At 33.8% G+C, this 22,932-nt stretch overlaps 1 protein-coding gene across 1 annotated transcript in view; it reads left to right on the top strand.

The window, feature by feature from the left end:
* The window catches only part of Gbs-70E (Glycogen binding subunit 70E), a gene marked incomplete in the record, with an annotated part of 31,521 nt that extends 10,612 nt beyond the window's left edge, over positions 1-20,909 (top strand). Inside the window, 3 exon segments of the mRNA XM_081762806.1 lie at positions 3,319-3,639; positions 5,528-6,748; positions 17,484-20,909. Coding sequence (XP_081618932.1) covers positions 3,331-3,639; positions 5,528-6,205 — 987 coding nt within the window.
* Positions 20,910-22,932: the final 2,023 nt, after the last annotated feature.

Here is a 22,932-nt window from a genome sequence, read left to right as displayed (position 1 = left end):
ATAAACATATGTAAAGTGACTTCGACAAGCTGCTTGGAAACGACCAGACATAGGGTCAGGTGATGCGATAAGAGGAAACTAGGTAAATACTTTAAATGGGTGAATGTTTTTTTGATTTGGTGGAGCGTCAGGTTGAAGGAATTCTCAAGGTCAAATGTTAACTGAAATTGATTCAGATAAAATGTGGCTAGTAAGTTATTATGACAGATGTTATTCCTATTGGTCATAGTTTAACGATACAGTCTTGTTCTTTTTTGAGGAATGACAGTAGTGCACCTTGTTGCCAAGTCTCTAAGAAGGTCATAGGACTAGCGTCTACTTAGAGATCAAAAGGTCATTGTTCTGCAATGACAGAATATTCATTATTATGAGAATGAGACACTTTTAGCAAAGATGAAATAGAGAAATAAGCTACAAACATCGGCTTAATTACCATACGGAATATTTAGTGAGTAAAAGGATTGAAATCGTAATTCTAAGGATTCAGGATACTTCTTCGATTTTTACTAAATCCTCTTGTTTGTGAATAATCTAAATTGGTCCGTCTCATTATGTTTGAGGCCAAACCTAATTAGGGTGCTCAATTTTTAACCTAAGTTCTTGCCCTTTTCTATCATCTATGCATCTAAATGCGCGGAGATCAAAGAAGTGCAGGGCCGGATTAAGGCGGGGCCCCGGGTTCCAGGTGGACAGAGACCACTCTGATCAAAATCTCAACTGGCTATCAAAAAAGAATCATGAAGATACAATCACCATCATAACATGAAATATGACCAAAAAATTGAAACATATTTTCTTAACTTTCCTACTGTACTTTCACAGAAATGTGTTAGGTGATATCAGCAGGGACCATATATTTTTTTTCTAGCACCGGGCCTCCAGATGGTTAATCCAGCCCTGAAGAAGTGGATGAGTATTCTTGCCATTACGAGAATGGTTTTAGGGTTCGATACTTGCAGTTGTCTGTCCTAACTCCCACCTCACTTTTTTTTTTTTTTTTTTTTTTTTTTTTTTTTTAAGTAATGAGCGTAATAGAGAAATTTTCAGTATGTGAAGAAGACTAAGTTGTCAGTCTTCGCCTGAAATGTGTGCTTATCCAAGAATGTTATTTCTTAAACCTGAGAAAGCATAGGCCCAGTTTATATTACTATTAAAATAATATAACATGTTAGCAAAACAAGGCTGTGCTTAAAAGGGGGAAAATAAATAAAACTTTCCACTCTGTCATTTTAACTTTGCACTGGATAAAATTACATTAAATATATTTTTTTAGTCACTCATTTTTTTTTCTTTTTAGGTAAACCCTATCTCGACTTTTGAATATATATATATATATATATATATATATATATATATATATATATATATATATATATATATACTGTTTTATCTTAAGTCAACTTTCTTATACTTAATGCACAATGATGCAGGATTTATGGCATAGTGCTACATTTTATTTAGTTTTGAGACCTGATGTAATACACAGTGTCTAAACGAATAATGTTTTGTGTATTTAAAGTAGATTCTCTTTTACTGTTTTTTTTTTTTTTTAATTTTGTAGATTTTAAATCATTCAATATAATGAAGAGTAATTTCTGATTCTTATCTGCATTTTTTAAAAAAATCACTTATTATTTCGTAACGTTAATAATAGCACTATTCATCGGTTAAGAGTCAATTGTCTGTGTTTTATTTTTGGAATGGAATGATCGGGATGTATAGGTTGTGTGAATGTAGAAAGTTGCAGAGATAAGTTACGACATACATTAGGTCAATCACGTGCACGTATACTTACTTGGTGTGGACATAGAAAATCCTAGATTATTGTTCTTTATATAGAGTGGATATGGATATCACAAGAAACACAGATCGCGTACACACATGGGAACTGATGATTACGGTTGGGAAGTTTACATAAAAAGTTAAAAAAAAAAAAAAAACTCAAGGTCAAAATGACAAAATTCTGAGACCTAACAAGCGGATGAAACATATTAAAAAGCAAGATTCTGCATTTCGGTCTATCGTATCAACAGGTCTTAATTTCATTCTGTATCATTTGTGTTTTAGTTCTGTCTCCTTATGAACGCTTGTATAGTTCTACACATGAGATAACCTTGCTGTAAATGGCAGATAAAATGTTCCTTTTTTTTTTTTTTCAAATATAATGTTGAATTCATTGTATTTGATATTTGTAATATATAAATTACATCTTATATTTTGTTAGATAATATTAGATTTACGTCATGGACTTATTGATAGGTCAGAAATGTTTGTGCTACTTTTTTTCTGACCCGCGATTAACTACTTGTACTTTCCATAATTTCGTGGTTTTTCAGCAATTTGAAAGGAAATGCCTACTTATTGAGACAACTGTATTTTCGAAGAGAACATGTCCATGTACTCCTGAAAAGTCCAAGGGAAAAACGTGTTTAAGCCCATTTTTAAAAATATTTTGAGATATCAACATTGTAATGTTGTATATAGTCTATTTTTGCATAAAAGTGTATATCGAAACTGTATTGTACAAAATAATCGGCAGACTGCCAGATAATATGATTGCATTTTATTATCGTTAAAATTTCGCTGTTTTAAAATTTCGAATCTTGCCCATAATTATTAATAGGGGTTATAGTTCGTTTTATGACAATGTAAATAGATTGGAAATAGGCTAAGAATAATGCATTTTTTTTAAGCAAACACTTTTCAATCCAGTTTGTGATTTTTTTCTTGTAATCTTCTGTAATTATTTGCATTATCTTTCACTTATGCTATAGAATGAAGTTTCTTTAGGAGCGGGCTTATTGCGCAATGTTTCGGACTGTGTGTGGTTTGTGCTTATATAAAAAAAATAATAATAATAATAAACCCTCTGCAAAGGATGTAAGGGATCCGATAGACTTCTGTTATTTGTATGTCATACTTTTAAAATTCGCGTATGTTTCGAATTTGAGTACTTGGTCAGACAGCTTTCCCGAAGCAGTTTGATTTTGTCACTGTTATTCCATTGCTTGTGCCTTTTTGTAGACGATACAGCATCTTTGCGTTTTGTAGGATAATAAAATTTGAAGCCAGTATCACATGAACCAAAGACAACCGCCTAACTAACCAGTAACTAATATTAAGAGTACATTCTGTAGTATACATGTATATAGGTACAATAGGTTTGAAACAAATCATAATGAAATTACTTCATTGACACAATATTACTTAAATATGTAGCCTTTTCTCAAAATTTTAATATTCTTATTTGTAAGCGTGACTGTATATTTGTTGTTTTCGGTACTAATAGGTTTTTGCTTTGATTTCTTTTGTCCGCAGGATTTTGTGCTCATGTGTTCGATAGCTATGCCAGCAGATTATGAGATGGTTGTCGCAGCCAGCCCTCCCATCTACACGTCAGCTGCAACCAGCTTCCTTAGTAATTACTCCTGTTTCCGGTACGCATCTTCTGGACCACGGGTACGTGTAGTACACCCGAGTCCTCCAAGAGAAATGCCGGTGGCGACGCCTCGACGACCCTGCCTCATTATCCGTCCATCTGAGTCTGTGGAAGTAAATGAGGAACCGGAAGTTACGAGTCCTACCAAACTTAAGAAGAAGGTGGTGTTTGCCGATGATAAAGGCCTGGCGTTGACACAGGTGAGAATCTATTAGAATTGCTTAGAAGATATTACAAAGTAATTTTTCGTTGTTGGAACTACGGTAGGAGCTTTGGTCATGAGTCATTGGCCATCAAAGTGGGAAATCCAACTTATTATTTTTTGGATAAAGTTTAATTCCCAAGTTCAAAGACCAATACCTCAGGAACTAAAAATCTGCAGATCACAATAATTCACATAACCTGCTGAGCTCACCAAAGTCTAACATCATTTCAAGTGTTGTCAAGTGAAGACCTTTGGTTCCCGAGATATCGACATCAAAGTTTCCGTTTTTATTGACAAATCTGTTAAATGCAATGGGTACTAAATAAAGATTTACTAAATAAATAAATAAATGAAAGCCACTTTTTTGCTATAGGGAACCATATCAGTATCTATTTGCTTCTGTGGCTGAAATTAAATTGACCCATTAAAATGTCATGCGTAATAATGTACCGTTTGAAAATCTTCTATGTAGACTATTGGCAAAAAGTCAGAGCACAGAATCGATTTTTCATCTTGGATATACAAGAAGCTGCTATGAATCAGTTGTCACATAAGGCTAAATTACGAAACAGAAATTTTGCTGGTTTAGTTAGTTTTATGTAACCTCTCCCTCTATGGTATCATATTAGCACTACGAACAGTGTTAAGAAAATTATTAAAAAAAAAAAAAAAAAACTATTGACAAATCTAAAACCAAAATCCAACTGGTTGTAGTCAAAAAAAAAAAAAAAAACATTTAATGCCTTAAAAATTAACGTGTGTTTTTTCAAATATATATCTTACTATAAACCTTAAAAAGGGTTCTAAGCATGTACAGTCTGTGATGTCCTCCAATAGAAGGTCTTTAAATAAAGTGATTGAAAGAAAAAGAGATAAAAATTGCAAAGTAATAAATTCTAAATAGTTTTCCTTGCTCAGAGAAAGCTGACGGCAAAAGTGCAGTGTTCTGCACCATTAACACGATAGAATGTGAACAAGTGGTTGTGAGGTAGTTAAAACATTCGAACGATACATATGTATATGTATTTGGTATTTTAAACATCTATAGACCGTAGATATATGCTATAAAGCAGTGACAGGAGTGTAAAAGTATTCTAATGATAGCCCTTGCTGGAAGAAAGTGATTTTTTTTTTTTTAAATTTTTTAAACCGAAGATGGAAACTCGAAACAGAAATGAATAATGAATGAAAATACTTTCCGAGAATGTCAATCACTTTCCTTCCGTCGTTGCAAAAGGATTAACTTCATTTAACAGACCATGACAGTTTGCGTAGGCAAGGTTGATTTAAGTGTTGAAGTGCCATATCAATTTATTTTCCTTATCATGATATTTATCTTGTTGATATTCCATTAAGTGTTTTTTTTTTTAGCAAGAAATGGATTTTTATTGAATTTATAAGCTTTCTGGAAAATGTAGATTAACGCGCTTATGTGTTAAGCTGTTAATTGATTCCAAATCTTTCTTCAAAATTCTTTTGTGTGTGTATGGAAACTGATATTAGTAAGGAATAACTAAGCAGCTGGGTTTAGTATTAGTGTTTCGCAATCTGCAGGTCACGAGTTGGAATCCGATGGGGGCACTATTCTGACAGTTCTACTTTCACCAGGAGAATGCCTGGATAGTACTTTTAAACTTAGGTCCTAAGTTCTGTTGTTAACTGCACGTTCCATTATTATTATTATTATTATTATTATTATTATTATTATTATTATTATTATTATTATTATTATTATTATTAATGTTCCAAACTTACTTATATGTTGCTGATGACTGTAATATTATCTTCTGAATATATTATATTACTATATTAATTGGCTTTCAGTAAATTGATATATTAAGGCGGATATATTACTATAGCATTTTTATTTTTCTTTCTTGAAGGTCCGAGTAATGACCGAGCCTTCAGATTGTCCACCTTTCTGGTCAATGGAATTCTTGGCGCAGGTGACCAAAGGAGTATCTGCAGATGCTGCTCCAGAACCTTGGGAAGTGACCTTTCCACAACCCGCTTCCAATTACTTGGAGTTCAGACATCGCCTGGAGACAGAGTGTGTGTCCCTGGAGAACGTAATAGTGAAAGAAGCTGAGGAGGTAATTGTGGGGACCGTGAAAGTGAAGAACATTGCGTTTGAGAAGGAAGTGTTTGTGCGCGTTACCTTTGACGGATGGAGAAATCAAGAAGACAATTTCTGCACCTACGTACAAAATGGTGCTGGACCTACAGCGGCGGGTTATGTCCTATTCGACACATTCTCATTCAAAATCCGCATACCACCACATCCGAATACGCGGCGGATAGAATTCTGCGTGTGCTTCCGTTCGGATGGCAAAGAATTCTGGGACAGTAATTCCGGAAAGAATTATGTTATTGTGAAAGCCGGAGCGAAACCGGAAAATAACGTATCATCAACAACAACAGCGTTATCATCTTCAAACTCTTCACTCCAGCGGCAATCCAATTATAATATGAAATTCAGCGATGCCGTCCAAGCGAAATTGGAATCATGGTCTGAATTCGCCAGCTGGAATCATCTAGTTAATGACTGTCCTTATTGGTGACTAGGATCCCGTAGAACAAAACCACAACTCCTCCAGGAGCTGCGTCAAGCTCTCAAAGCAAATACAATGTAAGTCGCCGAAGTGAGTTCTGTTTCTCTTTGTGGACGAGATTTAATAATAAAAAGAAGTTATAAATATACACGAAAAGTTATATAGTCAGAATATACTTGAAGACATCAAGAATCCATTATTTATGAACGTCCATGGGAAACGCACTAGAAGCAAGGGGGTAGTCGATTTGGTGCTGGTGTCAACGATGAAGTCATCTATATTATGTTTGCCTTTGATCAACGCATGGAACATAATGTCGTCGTCTCGCCGCATTCAGAAGAATAAAGGCACATGAATGGAAGAGACACGAGAACTTCGTTATTACTTTTAAATCCCTGTTCCTCATGTCATCGCAACTAAGTATCCTGATCATTTCGTCTACAAGTCCTTCATTGTCATCTTCTTTTTTCATCATTTTACTGTCTGTGGAGTGGTGTCATCATGCTGAAAACAAAAGTCATTTGCTGCTTGCCATGAGCTCAGACTAGAAAGGTAAGAAACAGCTTTTGCTTTTTATATACAGGAATACCTTGCGTATTGCAAATTGGTTCCAAGAAACGTCTGGTTATGTAAAAACCGCTTTGTTGAGGTCTATTTAGAACGGGAATAAATTGAATATGACCATCACTAACATTTAGAGTAATAAATAAATTTAAAAGTGAAAAAATATAAAAATATTTTAAATACATAAAATATTTCGTCAGTTGTAAGTGGAAAATGAAATTTATTCAGTATCATATTCTTCCACGGTTATGCTCTGTATGCTAAAAGGTACGAATGATTAATGCAGGTGAATGATTATGAAAGAAATAGATGGAATAAAAAATGTAAAGAAATCGGGAGAATTTCGAGAAAACTCATCGATATGATGATGTCCATCACAAAGTCATGTGACCTGGGATCCTCTCGCTTTATCACTGAGCCACCGTCTCCCATTATTCAATTGTAGTTAAAATCGTCATATCAGAATTCAATGCTCGACTTGACATATATATATAGTATTTTCATCTATATATGCCTGTGTGGTATTCACTCCTTTTTATTTGGCTGCTTTTTAAAAATTGAATTGGAAGACCTAATGCTAATTTGTAAATATGTGTAATAATATGAGCAGTATTGTTCAAAACCACTAGGTGCAAGGTATTTCTGTACTATTATTATTAAAAAAAAAAAACTAACTTTGTCACGTGTTAACTTAATACATTAGCTCGATTTTTCCATTTTCTCTCTTATTTTTGTATGTTTAGAATAGTCAATGATTTAGTTATATATTTTAAATTTTGTAAGCTTTCAACATCCTTTAAGTCTATCTGCTCTTTTAAAAAATAGTATTCAAAAATACGCATTTGTATCAAAAAATCCACTGCAATGATTCATCACCGTTATGAGTGAAGGCAAAAAGAAAAAAAAAGTTGGAAATAGGTGGTTTTCAGTCTAAAATGGTGGAAAATTTCCAGTCGCATCAAGCGTTTGGACTCCACGTTGGTAAGGCGTCTTGAAACAGCTGCGTTAACAGTTCAGAAGGCTGTTCAAAGGGAACAGAAAAGGCACGCAGAAATGGAAAAGAACGTGCACGTTGGTATGTAAGGAAACCTGGAACACCTATATTCCGTTTTACAGCAATGCTGTATTGTTCGTATGGTGAAGGCTGAAGGTAACAGCTTGCTGAACTGGCAACGTTGCTTTTTCATTTAAATTGGATGACTTACCAGTGTGGAGTCCAAATTGCTGCTGCGATTTGAAAAATCCTACCATTTTAGATTTTTCTCATAACGGAGATGCCTTGGCCCTGGACTTTTGATATACTCGGTATGAGAGTTCAGTGCTGTTTGCTTGCTATAAGATTTTCATCAGAATGTCCTGTAGGAGCAGAAAACTCAGCTAATTCCCTTTGCTGATTACAATCTAAGCGAGGTTATTCACAACACTTTATAAGCTGATTCCTATGGTTAGCAGATATTTCATAATAGATTGATAGAGGGTTTATTGAGGACGCGGGCATCATGCCTTCAATCATTTTACGTCTACTGACCATAGAAATTAGAGAATTATAGGCCTATTGTTTGACACACAGCGAAAGTATTGTTACAAATTAACACATAAGGCTAGCTACTATGCCGAAGATGGTACTGTTTGGATGAACAGTATAAAGTTACAATCAAATAAACCAATAGTTCAATTATACTATTTTAAAAATAAATTTAGCTGGTCTGGCATATGCAGCGAAGCTAAGATATGTGTCGGTATAAATTATGGGAACACCGTTGCAATTTTAAGAAATGCATGTAGGGATTAAAGCTCATTCATTCTTTTTATTTCTTACCACCTCACTTGCTGGTCATTTGCCAACAATATTTTTAAAGTAAAAGAAGAAGCTGCAAATACTGTACTTGCGAACGAGGAAGGACGCCCGACAGGAGCCAATTATCTGCTGTATTTAGCTTCCATGTAGGTAGACGCAGGCAAAGTCAAGTTGACTTCACGACATTTGCTTCCGAGTGGGGTTTATAGTAAAGTTCACATGACTCATGTGTGATACATTTCAAGGTCGCGTATGCGCACATGTGTTTACAGTGCGTGCGTGATAATGATGTAAATGGAGAGAGGAAAGTTGACATGTTGTCACATTGTACAATTATTCAATGTAGTTTTCTTTATTGTTGTTTAATGTTTGCGTTTTTTTTTTTTTTTAACAGCTACTATATACACTCCCAAGAACGATTTCCAGTTAACTTTGGTATGAAATTCGTTTTATTGATTGTTTTTGCAGTTTCTTTTTCTTAATTAATGCTTTAAAAGATCGTACAGACGAGTTAGGAGCCAGACCCAGTTGGCGTATACGTATTATTTTCATAATATCTTGCTGAATGAAGTGAGCGGGTTAAAAATAGGAAACTCTCTCTTTGCGTACTCCACTGGTCAGATCTCCCCCCCTGAAATTTCGTGAGCCTACACTAAATATAAGGCATTTTAAGGCTTTTTCAATTTTTTTCTGAGTTCGTGTCTTTTTGACACAATCTTGCTTTTGTGAGGGGAAGAGGTGAGGGACAGCCATCTTGTTTTGTAAGAACATTTGTTAAGGACGGAATCGACTTAAACATACAAATAGTCAAATGAAGTGAATTGTATTACATTAGAAGAAATTGTGCAATTCCCACTCATAATCAAATAAATTAATGGTGGCCAGAACCGGGTCCTGGTGGAACCGGTTTTCAGCTTTGAACGGATCCGGTTCTAGAAGATGTGGTTCCGGAACAGTTTTTTCGGATCCAGGTCTGGAACCGTTCCCAAGATCCGGTTCCAGAACATGGTTTTCGGATCCAGGTCTGGAACCGGAACTTTATGGCAAACTAAACCCGAGCTGCTGGCAGGCTGTGAACAGTATGCTAGATGAAATGGTGGAAGCGACAGGCAGGCGCCAGGGCGGCGGCCGCTTGTCTCACTTGGCTAAACAAACATGGTAACTGGCAAACTTATTTAACTAAACAGGCAAACCGGCAAACTCATTTGGCTAAACACCCACTGATGGACCAAAATTCTTTTTCTAGGGGACACAAGCGCGTGGTCCTCTTTGCAGTGTTTTGAAGGTGAACTTTGTGCCTCCTTTACGGATCTTTGGGGGCTATCGGATCCAGGTCTGGATCCGGTTCTGAAGTCCGGATCTCCAAGACCGGTTCCGCCGGAACCGGAACTTTGTGGCCACCCCTAAAATAAATATGTAATAATCCATTTCTGCTTGTTTTTTCTGTCTCAGATATCGGACATTTTGTAACACTTGCTTGTTGATATTTCAAATCCGATAAATTACATTTTAGGCGGGCATTCCCAGTTGTATTGGCTGATTCACAGTGATGAGCTGACTCAGATGCTTTGTATTATTAGTGCCACCGTTAACTATCTTTTCTGAAGTGAGACTTAATTGCAGCTTTGTGAGAGTTATGAAAGAGAAGGAAAAAAAGTCCTGACAATTGTAAATTAAGTATCGCGTCATATGTGCATATTTCAAACTATTCCGCAAACCTGTGAATAATTTCGTCTCGCTATTTTACTAAAACAATCCTTACATGTCAGCATGGGCGTCTCTGGCGGGGGGGACGTGTCCCCCCAATATTTTGAAGTGACATAATCTAAAATTCCACTGAGATACTAGCAGTTAGATCATTTCCTTTGATGTCCCCCCCAAATTTTACATGCCAGAGACACCAATGCATGTCAGAGAATCTATACTTGAGTCAGTTTCGAATAGAATGAGTGTAGGTGCTATTACCATGAATGATGGTTGCTGGACTTTTCATGTTTAGATAATGGTACTGAAAACTAGCAGATTCGCACACTTGCTCGTACTGTTCTCGTGTCAATTTGCTTTACGAACTACACTAGATGAATAAGTAAATGATATAATGCCTAGAACTAAATTAATATAGTACAAATTAAATCGAAAAAGTAGTCAGTCTTCAAATTTGTCCTAAGAATTCTAATCTTAAACTTGATAGAATTAAGAATATAGATTTGAAGGAATAGCAGACAAAATTAATGTATGCAGTTTTGTGCTGTAATGAAATGAAACGAAATTTAAAGCTCCACGGTTATTTAGGATGAAGAAGGCGGAGTATGAGTACATCGAATGAGACTCAGAGATAAAACTCCGGGAGCATCCATGGACAGTGGCCGCAATAAGCTTACGTAGACAAAGGGATTGAACCAGGTGCCCCTCGCATTAGATAAGCAATCTACTAGTATATGTTCGTTCTGAAGTCTCGTTCTAGAGCCATTTCTGCTTTGAAGTCAGTTACAAATGTCGTGCATAAATTAAGCATATGTAAAAGAATTTGATTGTCTTACTTTAAAAAAGTGATACCGTATAACGATACGTATGTCTGTTATTCATAATCCGGTATCAGGATTTTTGGGTTGATCTACTACCTTGAAACTGTTAAGGCGATTGAATTCCGAGATAGCGAATTATGGTAGAGAAAACCAAGAATGGGATCAATTGGGATTGTGACCTTATCGCCGTTCAAAAGCTATCTATATTATAGGCTTAACTGTGCTCTGGAAGGAGCACTTTCTCAACGACAACAACAGATTCAGAGTTGTCCTTTAAATTTTTACCCGATTTTCTGTTCACGAGATATTTGAATTAACAATTTATTCTGTTTAGAAAAAAAGAAAGTATTTTTACATGATATTTGCGAGAAGCTTCTTGGTAACCAAATATGGCGTTTTGCCAGTTAGTATAGGCAGTCAGTGAAGGTATCTTACCAGAGCTGGTTATTTCCAGTTTTCTTGTCTCGGCTGTCTGCCGACCGGAACCCCTCTTCTTTCCCCTAACTGGATAAATGTATCTAGTTATCTGTGCTCTCACGGAGCGTTATGTATGCATGCTGCCTTTGGCGGCGATTGTAATTCTTTTCGTGGTTCTTTTCATGAGTACGAAGCAGAGAACATAGTGTTTTATAATTAGTTTGCGTTGTCGAAAGGTTATTGTCGAGTAACTATTAAGTAAGTATGCAGGTGAATTCAAGGTCGTCGTAATTATGAAGTATACTTTACATACACATATATAAAATAAACTAGTGGCTAGCTGGGTGGTCTTTCCACCTTAATGTGGGAGAACCGAGTTCGAATGTCTAAGAGTTCTTGTGTGGTTCAGTCAATCTCGCATTAAATGTTAGGATTACATTTTCTTCCAGAAAATTTCGTTTGGTAGGCGGAAGGGCTGCATTCGGTACTATTTGTTAAAGGACGTGTTCTGCTCAAGAATGATATGTAATTGGAAGTAGTTTATCTTAGGTCCTGGAGGGTGTGGAGATGAAGATTGACCAACCACCTCGCCTCCGAAAGAAACACTGCGTAAAATCATGGAACGTTAAACTCAAAAACGACAAGGAGTTTGTAGTGCTGAAAACTATGAGCAACTTCCGAACAATATTACTAAATATGAAGCGCTATGATTATGCACAAGCTGTACATTCTATCATGTTCCATGCTGTGATACTGTATGAGATTAGAATCATTTGCTTTCCACATGTGAGAGATAAGCTAAACCAATAAATGTTGAGTTAGTGAATAAATAACCCTGAGTGCCTGCTAGAAGAGCCACATTCCCTTGTGTTCATCACTCCCAATGTCATCTCTTTTCTCTTACTCGCGTGTTTTCTGGTTTCCTTGATCCACGCATAACTCGCTACTTCTTTATTCAGGAATATTTCCATAAGTTTTTTTTTATTGACTAGTTTAACGTGGCCACGACGTAGCAAGATTTCTATTAGACTTCTACACTCTAGTCCAGTGATTGAGAAGTTAAAAGAAAAAGAAAAGAACTTTAGGCAGGCCAATATAATTTATTAAAAACAAACAATGGTACACTTTACAAAATTCTTGTAATACTTAAGGACTATAATACTTGAAGTTTCTCATCTAGTTTCAACTGGAATGCATTGATTTGAAGAAGTGATGCTAAATACTCTCTGTTGGTCTGTTTCTAATACAACTCTTTCAAAGTAACCGTATTTTCTTTTCATTCATCAAGTTAGGAATCAGGTCGTGGAACGAATAGAACCTTTTAGAGTGCCGCATCTGGCCCGCGGGCCATAGTTTACCCATCATTGCTCTAGTCTACTACAAAATTCAACAGGATTATGCTCATCAAAGTCGAGTGTGCTAGCTATTAGGCTTTGGATTAACTCTTTCTTTTAGTAACGCTAATTATAATAATTGAATTAAAATATTTAATCTGTAAGATTGCTACGACTTAGAAATAATGTAGCAAATTATAGAATAATATTGCTTGAAATAATCTTGCTATCGTGTACTCAGATTTGTATCATAAGGTCATAGATTTTTATGTTTAGACATGAGACAGAATTTGGAGGAAAATATATCTTTTCTTCTGATATTAGTCAGCCGAAAGTTAAAAAAAAAAAAAAAAAAGCCTTGCTGAAAGTAGTCCTGGGTTTGCTTTCTGATTATAAAGATTTTGCAGTACATTAAAGTCAAAAAAGAGTAATAGAAATTTAGTATCTCGACGTAACAGAATGGCTAATAGTGTTGTTCCTGTGTGCATAGTTCGCGTTCGATTAATGGTAGGGTTCTCAGCTTCGGATAAAAGTCTGGGTAGTGTTTCGGATCACTTTCGAGCAATAGGTTTCGTCTCCGTCGGTGTTGAAAAATGAGCCAATCATCACAATCCCAAAACGATTTTATGTATTTAATGTTTCACCCATTACAGTACAAGATTACTTTTTGTACGTGTCTTTCACATGATATAGCATTAATCCAAGGCATTGAACTTGTAAGGATGTCTAAATTCAGTATAAAAAAAAAAAAAAAAAAAAAAAAAAAAAATCAAGAGAAGGCCAGAACTTCCGTGGTCGTAGTCGAGAGTATGTTATTTCATTTCCCCGCCCCGATGTTCTTGATTTGTATAAATAAATTACCTTTATATAATCGCGCTAATCTCGATCTCTAAATATAATGTATAGGCAGTTTTGAAGGTCCTTGCGTTTCTTCTTAAAGACAGAGATGTAGGTCACAGCATCCCGAAACACTTTTCTCAAAACAACCTTGTGGTTTGGTTAACACAAGGTGACCGCGAACGGAAACTAGGTCAGCAGAGTTTTATCTTTTTTTTCTGTGAAATCTATCACTATACATAATTCCTCCTTGGAAGAGACCGTAGTGTCGATATTACGTGTAGGAAGGAAGTAATGCGGTAATTATAGTGAAGTATTAAAAAGTACCTGCAGGGCACACTATTGCACATGCAATGTTACATGATATTTATCGAGAAGTTTTGTTTCCTACTATTTCTTTGTGTGTGTGTGTGTTCAGTATGCCATTGATGGATACCGTGTGCGTGGGTTTTCTCGGTGTTCTTCCGTTTCCTACCACTTTCTTCATTCCAATATTTCATTCATTTTCATCATCACTGTCTCCTTTAGCCTACGTGACATACTAACCATGGAACATAAGACTGAAAAAAAAGTTCATGTGCATCTGTCATTCAGTGATTAATACGGGTGCATGACATGTAATTTTGTAACTTGAAAAAAAATTCCACTTGCAGTTTTCAAAGGTGCACTTATAATTTTTTGTGTTCTTTCGTGGAGTCTAGAGTGTTTGAGGATGTCTCAATGGCATAGTTAGAATCATGTAGTTACGAACGTATCTGGATACGCTCTTCAAATGACATTTCTTTATAAATTTCCATTTCAAGTATAAGTGGTTATGGCAGTACAATCCTGTTCAGTAGCCTACTGCATGGTAGCCTTAGCATCTGTATTGCAGTGATTTATATTAAATGGCAGAGAGTCTTCTTTACATCTCTCGAATTAGCTGGCTTAAAACGAAACGAGGTTCATGGCCGCTGAAACAACCAGGCTATTGTATACATTCTTATTGTTGTAATTGATAGTCGTGATTTCAGATTTCCCCGAGAAGACGATAGTGGAAATATCACTGGAAACTACTAGTAATACATATTATACAGGATGGAAGATATGGCCCCGGGGGAAAATTTTGCACTCGGCAGAGAGGAAGGGGAAAATCCCTGAAATCATTACAGAGTATCGATATGTCTGAAATTCTGCTTTATTACAAGCTCAAATATTCAAATATCAAATGGATAAACTGTTGAGTATTCAGTTTCTTCTGCGTAGAAAATGCATGGTTTTTCCTGTTATATTAGACAAAACTCACAAAAATTGGAAAATTCATTCCGATGTTGGTTGCAAAAGGGTATGTAGGGTATATGGAATAATTATATACATTTGATTGATTTGTATACAACAAAAAATTAATAGAAAATATATGAATTCTGTTAATGTAACTTTCTACGTAGAAACTGTGTCTAGATTTTTTTCTTACACTAGTCTTTATGGAACACATCTGTAGCCTAATTACTTACGCAACTAATTACCTAATGATAGGGAAAATATCTCTCTATCATTTTGATCATCAGTATTTTGTAACAGATCACATTCTAAAATTGTATCTCTAGAAACATTTTAGGTGGGGAAAGAGAAGAAAGAAAGCGAAACTATCCTACGATTAAATTCAAGGATGCTAATCTTTCAATCAGCGCGATTGTGTTCTCTTTTTAGATATTTTGGCAAATGCCTGATTGTTCCACGTGAAGTGTTACAGAGTAACACGCAAATAAGCAAGTGACTTTTCCACCTTCGAATGACTGAATTCCTTTAGGAAAAAAAAGGGGAGGTTAAAAATTCTTCTGGCACGAAGCCTAATGTTCATAAGTTCTGTTCGCGTTTGGGCTGGCTCCAGTTAGGCGCTTTGGCAATTTGTCCTATCTTCGACAACCCACACACTGTGTACATATAGCCAAAAATAAAATATTTTGGGAATCTTCCTTTGTATGTACATTGCTCAATTCGATATGTTGACAATTACAACATAATTAAATAACTCACAAGCTATAGTTTAATGTCCTTTGAAAGCAAGGGTATTACGTTATCTATTTATTATGTTTCATTCTTGGTTGCCTCACTAATTTTTATATTAACTATATAAAGCCTATTTAACTATACAATTTAACCGAAATTCTATTGACTTGAAATACAAAAACAAAAGATGTTGAGATCTTTTCCCCTTAGACACAGTCCCTCACTTTCACCTCATATATGGTGTTACTTTATTTGTTCGGAGTTTAACACCTTTTTAGCACTGTACTACCAATATGAGTTGTGAATATACAATTTTAACATGGGATTCGAATTTCATGATCTTCCATCGGAGATTTAACCCAGGTGTCAGATACAATATCGCTAATGATTTAGTAACGCGATATCATAAAAATTCATCATTATTCACTCAATTTCAACATTTTGTGTTGAGTGTTTGATATAAAGTACTCATAATGAATAAATAAATTGAATTTAAAGAAATATCAATCTACAACCTTAGATAGTTCTTATGTACGTATAAATTTAAATGGTATCTGATTGTCGATTTCCCAAGAAGGCGGAACATGATAGTTTTGAATAGAGCTATTTTTATAGTTATTAGTTACATTAGTAGTTTGCATCAAAATGTATGACACTATAACAAACTAGAAAGATAAAATTTTAAAAAATCATTCATTTACTTTTTTAGAATTATATTTCTCGAATGTTTCATATACCTTATATCATTTAGAATTTTTCACAACCGGCACAGAAGGCCGTACGTTCCCCACATCTGGTCTAAACTACGTAACTGTGAATTAAAGGACTTCATACTGGAGCTTGATTTAGAATATTGTTTTAAATTAAAGAAAAAGGAGAAAAGAAACTTCAGGGTTTACTTTTGAATGAAGTCAGGTTCATGTCTAGCAGAATGAGTATCGCGCCTGGGTGCTTAACGTATGGTTTTGGAATCGATATTTAGAAAACTGCTTGAATTAAAATAAAGTGAACATCAATTAAAAAAAAAGCACTGAAAATTTCTCTGTCTACTAACTACTCATCACCCAATCTAATAAGGCATGTAGTCAATCAAAGACCTTTGTAGGTTGTCGACTGAAGTTACTGTTATTTATTTTATTTTATTTTATTTATTTTTTTAAATTTGTCATAAAATTAAATCACTATAGGAATCTAAGCGCTTATTGCAGAAAAAGAAAAATTGCTTCAGTTTGTACTCTTTCTCGTGTTTACTGTGTGTTTCAGAAATGTATCAAAGATCGGGAACAGAAACTTTTAGGGGGGAGGATTTAGTGTTTAAAAGTTTACGTGTAGAACAAGTTTTCTTAAACGTTTTAGTAACCTATGAATGTTTGGTTAATTTCGCTAAACTCTTAACAAGTTTCAGAAAGTTTTTCTGTAATATGTAGTGCCACTTGTAACAAAATGAAGACACCTCGTTTTATATGTTCGGCATCAAAAAGAAATTACCTGATATCTCAGCCTTTATAGTACTTATTGGCAAAAGAAAGCTCACCTCTCCTTTTCTTCCTCTTTGCATCGAACATTTCAATTATAATCCAACTAAAGGTTATCCGAATATATTATTGTTACATTAAATCAAATAGATGTTAATAGAATAAAAAAAAAGGCTGTCAATGAAATCAAATGCAGTTTAAATGTAAGTATATCTACGGATTACTGTCAGTGAATGAATCTCGTTTCAGTTATTGTATGCACGCTTCAATAGTGGATCTTAATGCAGCGAAGTTCTTGGGATCAATTAGTTTTTACTAACATTTTGTTTTGTTTTTGATTACTTTCAGATCTTTTCTACTCGACCAGGCAGCTGTCTAGTCAACTGAGAAGTGTGTAAGAGAAGAACCAAATAATTATATTAAAAGAACTGCAAAGAATATGCATGTATAGGGCGCTTGTATGTACTGTACAATGATGAAATACATAAACGCCATTTTCACAATGTCAATTAGAAAATATAGGAAAATCCGTATAACTTGACAAAACTGTACGCAACGTTGAAGACTGAAGATAACTCTTCCAAGAAAACCACTGCTGTTATCACTTTGTATACTATATTGTTCTTCTTTTCTTTTTTAATCTATTCATGAAAAAGAAAAGTAAATGATTGATAATATATTATGAAAATTATTGTATTGTTGTTATACCTACGTTAATCGTGAAGAAAACTATTTTTAACTGAAAATGTAGGCCAATATAGTGGTTTGTTCCTATTTCAAATCTTTAGAAATCAGGAAACACTGTTGATATTTACAAAGAGATTAAGACTGATATATTCACAGTCACATGATATATATATGGAACATTTATACATATTTTAGATTAAAATTATTTAATCTGTTATGTACATATATAATATATATATGTGTGTGAAAAGTATATACGTACGTATAAGCTCCAGACTGTCAGATTTTCTGTGCGAGAAAATATAAGTATGACGTTTAAGTTTTCAAGTTTCTTGTGTTGAGACGATCATTGAATACATCGTTAATCGAAATAAATAAATAAAAAACCTCGCGTTGCGATATGTTTAATTGCATATGTATGTGCTGTGTATGTTATGTAAGAATGTCATGTTCGCATTTATGTTTGCATACATATATTAATGTTGTAAATATTTATCTATATATATTGTAAATGTGTATCTTTCGATTGTATTTTTTTGTTTTGCTTATTGTTCAAAAAAGGAAAAGAAAATACAATTTGAGAGAAAATAAAAGTTAAAAAGCTTATATACACACATGTCCCTCCGAATATACATGTTACATGAATACATTTCATGCGTTGTGTACATAGTATCTTCAGCTTTCGCGTGCTGAGAAGAGAGAGAGAGAATTAAAACATGTTTTTATTGGAGAAGAGTAAGTCTAATTTGTCTTCGAAAAAAATAAAATAAAAAAGAGCAAGCATCTTAAACAAAATTCTTTTAAGATATATCAAGAATGTATACTCTTCCTTTGCTTGTTAATATTTTGTTACAAATATAAATATTAAAAAAAAAAAAAAAAAAAAAACATAATTCTGAAACTATTCATGTAAGCATCATCAATTCATTTCATGCATTATCGTTTGTACAGTATAGTTTTTCGTTGTTCGTGTTTTACAGTTAAGTCTTACCTGTAGCCTTCTTGTAACTAGCTATGTATATGTATAGAGTATCTGCGACGTTTTACATAGTTATAAGAATTCCTTCCCCTCAATTTATAGCAATACAAATGTTTATTTTGCACGAAAGACGAGTAGGTCATTTTTCTAGTCATTTCTTTTCCTGATTAGAATAATGGAAGACTGATAATACAAAATCAGTGCAGCTTAACAAGCACATTATTTATAAATGTAGTTTATTAATATTAGCGTACGTGCATCAAAGAAAACAAAATGAAAGAAAAACGCTTGCGATAGCATAAGTTTTAGTAAGGTCGTTCTGACCCAGTTAGGTGATGCAAATAGGAATATTGCAAATTCTAATAAATTATTGCTGACATAGACTGTTAATAAATCTGAAAAGTTGCTCAATTATTGTTATGATTTAAAAAGTGAGTATATTTTCTGTAAACTTTGTAATTTTAAATAAATAAAAAGTGTGTGTGTATGTGCACAGATAAAATGTATAATGCTTCTTAAATTGGTAATGCACAAATGACCTGCTCAGTTGCAAAGGAATATATTGTTTTCGTATATTTGTACAAATAAATATTTTTTAACGTTAAACCTACAAAACCAATGTATGCCACATATACATGTTCAATACTTTGGTTATATTTCTTTCTATTATCAATAATATGATAGTTAATATTTTTTTTTGTATATAATAAAAGTTCGCGTGTGCCATATATGCAGAATGTTTACATATTGTCAGAACTTAACTCTGACTAAACTCAAGTTTGAATCAAGTTAGATTTGTTTATTTGTACAAAAGAAAAATGTGTGGGTGGCATACGTTCTACATAGCTAGTTTCGGCTATCTTCGGCGATGTTTTATACAATACGTGTGCTTTGAGTTTTCTTTAATGTACTATTTATAGAGTATGTAATGTATGGTGATAGAGTGATTTACCTTTATTCTGTAAATACTGTACAGCTTCAGTTACGTCTTACGGTTGAGAATGTATTTTGGAAATAATGTATATATTTTCAGTAAGTGAACATTATATAATCAATTGTGTAGTACACTATACAAGTTTTTTTTTTTTTTTTTTTTTTTTTTTTTTTGGCAAATAGAAATACCGTATGATATTATATATTGACACCGTAAGAAGTGAAGCATTTCCGGCGATACGATGATAAATGACATTGTTTTGTCGAGCGTTTTACGTTTAGAATATTAGAGAGAGAGATTAGGATGACTTGCGCAAACGTTTGACCTGCGTGTACAACTAATGTTATTAACAAGTTTTCATTAGTCCTGATATTTGCAAATAAGCCTTTGAGGACATATCAGTGTGTCTTGAAGACATTGTTAACAGGACTGCTGCTAATATTGTGTCTGATGATTTTATTACTACACTTTAAGGCTGATATATTTTTTTTTATGAAAAGAAAGAAGCAATATTATTATATCGTGTTTGTAAATACTTTCATGAGTATTACGAGTTGAAATGAGCCATTTTTACTTTCGCAAACATCATGTCATCCAAAGCCAGAGACAAATCACAGAAGGTGTAGTGTAAATACATGTACATTTTTTTAAAATTAGGAGCAGGGAAAATATTATAACACTCCTGGCTCTGGGGCTGATTATCAATCTTTGTAAATTATACTCTGTCAAATAGAACGACATGTTTCTTGTAAAAAGAAAAAAATATATATATACATACATATTTACACACAAGATTTTCTATACATCCACACACAAATTCATCTTCCACAATACTTATTTTCTGTATATAGGACAGGACAAAGAATATGAAAAATTTTGTACAACGAAATATATTAACGGATTGTTTATGATAACAATAAGTAAATAAATACAAATCTGATTTGTTATTTTTGTACATAAGAGAGGCTAAAAACTCAGTTCTTCCGTGCTTATATATATTTTTTGTATTAGTTTTTTTTAAAAATATACAATGTTGTGAATATGATTGTCTTCCAAACATGATGAATTGTAATATAATACAAAGCAAATGTTGTCAACGTGTATGGAAAACTATTCATTATTCCTATGCTCAAGAAAGTTATAAATATATAAAATAAAAATATAAATATTTAAATGAATAGTTTCATTTTCTATTCAGTAGTTCCTTCATTTGTTTTCAGGGAATTCATTTTTAAATAGTTCTGTCGACGAAAGTGCGTATTTGTCTTTAAGTTTTTCTAAACACTTTACTCTGAGTATAATAAAATTGCCCAGAAAATTTACGATTGCATTAACATGTTACGTGTTTCTTACATTTACAACGGGAAAATTTTATATTAAATTAACTTATTTTTTAAGTTACGTTTCATAAACATCTAAACATGTGAAAGATTATTCTCGGTGAGAAAAATGTTCGAATTTTTAAGTACATAGGTAATCCGGTAATTGAATGGAGAAAAGGTAAATTAACTCTGCAAAGTAACTAATGACCATAGTCTTATAGAACCTCTAATCATTTTGAGATAAACTAGCTTAGTTTCCTTTCTAATTAAAGTAACTTTTATCATTCGACATAACATGGATTTGTGTGTCTATCTCTCCGAGAGAACTTCCATAAGGTTTGTCCTCCAACAATTATATCTTTTTTTAAAAAAACTGAGTTGATTTTGGTCAAAACTGTTTTTTAAAGAAGGGAATACATTAAAATTCAACCTAAAAGTTTGTGGTATAGTGTAATGATTTTCGTAATCATTCTTTGATTTTAGTGTATTGAGTTTTTTTTTTTTTTTTTAATTTCCCAATTATTTCCATTGCTTGAGGTTGGAACCAATCAAGAATAAGATGAATGTAAAATGTTACGCAAGTTTACTAAAGCTTTCCAATTTTCATGAAACATCTCTCTCCAGCCTTAAACATTATTTCAATTCCTTAAGGTTGAAACTACTATCCATTTCATAAAGATAGGCCCCTGACTTCGAGGTGCTACTGTGACGTCCAGTCAAAACTTATACTGCATTGTCGTACCTCGTTGGAATTGTTGGAATGTTGTCTTTTCAATACTTAAGACATACAAATTTTCTTTGTACTGTATAATGAGAAAAAAATAGAAATTAATGAAAAAGTGCGTATTTTTTCGTACTTTTTTGGTAAATCAATGTTTATAGGACTATATCTCGGAAAGGAGATAATATGAAATAATTTCCTGTACATGATATGTAGATGCATATATTACCTGCAAGTTCTGAAAATTTCATTACTCGATACGTAGTAATTTCCTTGTTATTTAGCAAAAAGTGAGACATAATTATGTCTGAATTGCTGCGATGTATTAACAATCTGAAAAAACTTTTAGAAAGATCTTAAAAGTAGCTTTTTCAACCAAACTGTTTTGACTTGTTTTAAAATATAAACAATCACAAATATGACATTATGATTTTCTCTGCTTTGCGTCCTTCGCTATTGCAGTTTATACGGAGTACTACGTTGCCACATTTTCCTGACGCGTATATACTCTCAGCCGGACGGGTATTTAAACTTGTCACGCACACTGTCCGGCACTTTTAGAGATATTTTTAAAATGTATTGTCTCCACAGATTTTAAACCAATTTCTTAGAAACTAACAGGATATGCAGTAAATGTACCAAGTGTTCAAAATTAGAAAAGCGAACTCTTATCTTGTTTGGATTTGCATGTGATGGTCCTCGAAAATTTGTTGCTTTTTGTCAGCTCTTCACTTATTGCACGCAGTACAAAATACACTTGCACAGAAACAAAAACACGCACAAAGTTTATTATATGATACAACCTTAGTTGATATGTAATATTGAGTTTACACTTCACAGAAAATCTGTTTTCAGATCTAAGAGCTCCAAGCTACATTAGAATCTGCCTTTGAATAGGAATGACGCGTTTTTTTTTTCGGCGCAGCCTCAGGTTTACTTGAAACAGAGTTACTATCTTGTTCACTCCCGGATACGCCACTGAGCACAGAATAATCAATGTCCTTACTATTAATTACTAATTCATAACCGTCTGAGTCGGAGTCATTCATCAGTTCTGCAATTACATTATCGCTAAACATTTTGCCTCTTCTTTTTGTAAAACCGCCGCTCGTGAAGGAATATCCATTTTTTTTAAAATCAAAAAGCACAAGATA

Source organism: Thermobia domestica, chromosome 1, assembly GCF_964235325.1.
Source record: "Thermobia domestica chromosome 1, izTheDome1.hap1.1, whole genome shotgun sequence".
Lineage (NCBI taxonomy): Eukaryota > Metazoa > Arthropoda > Insecta > Zygentoma > Lepismatidae > Thermobia > Thermobia domestica.
Note: the sequence above shows the minus strand (reverse complement) of the source record. Positions and strands in the feature narration are given on the sequence as shown.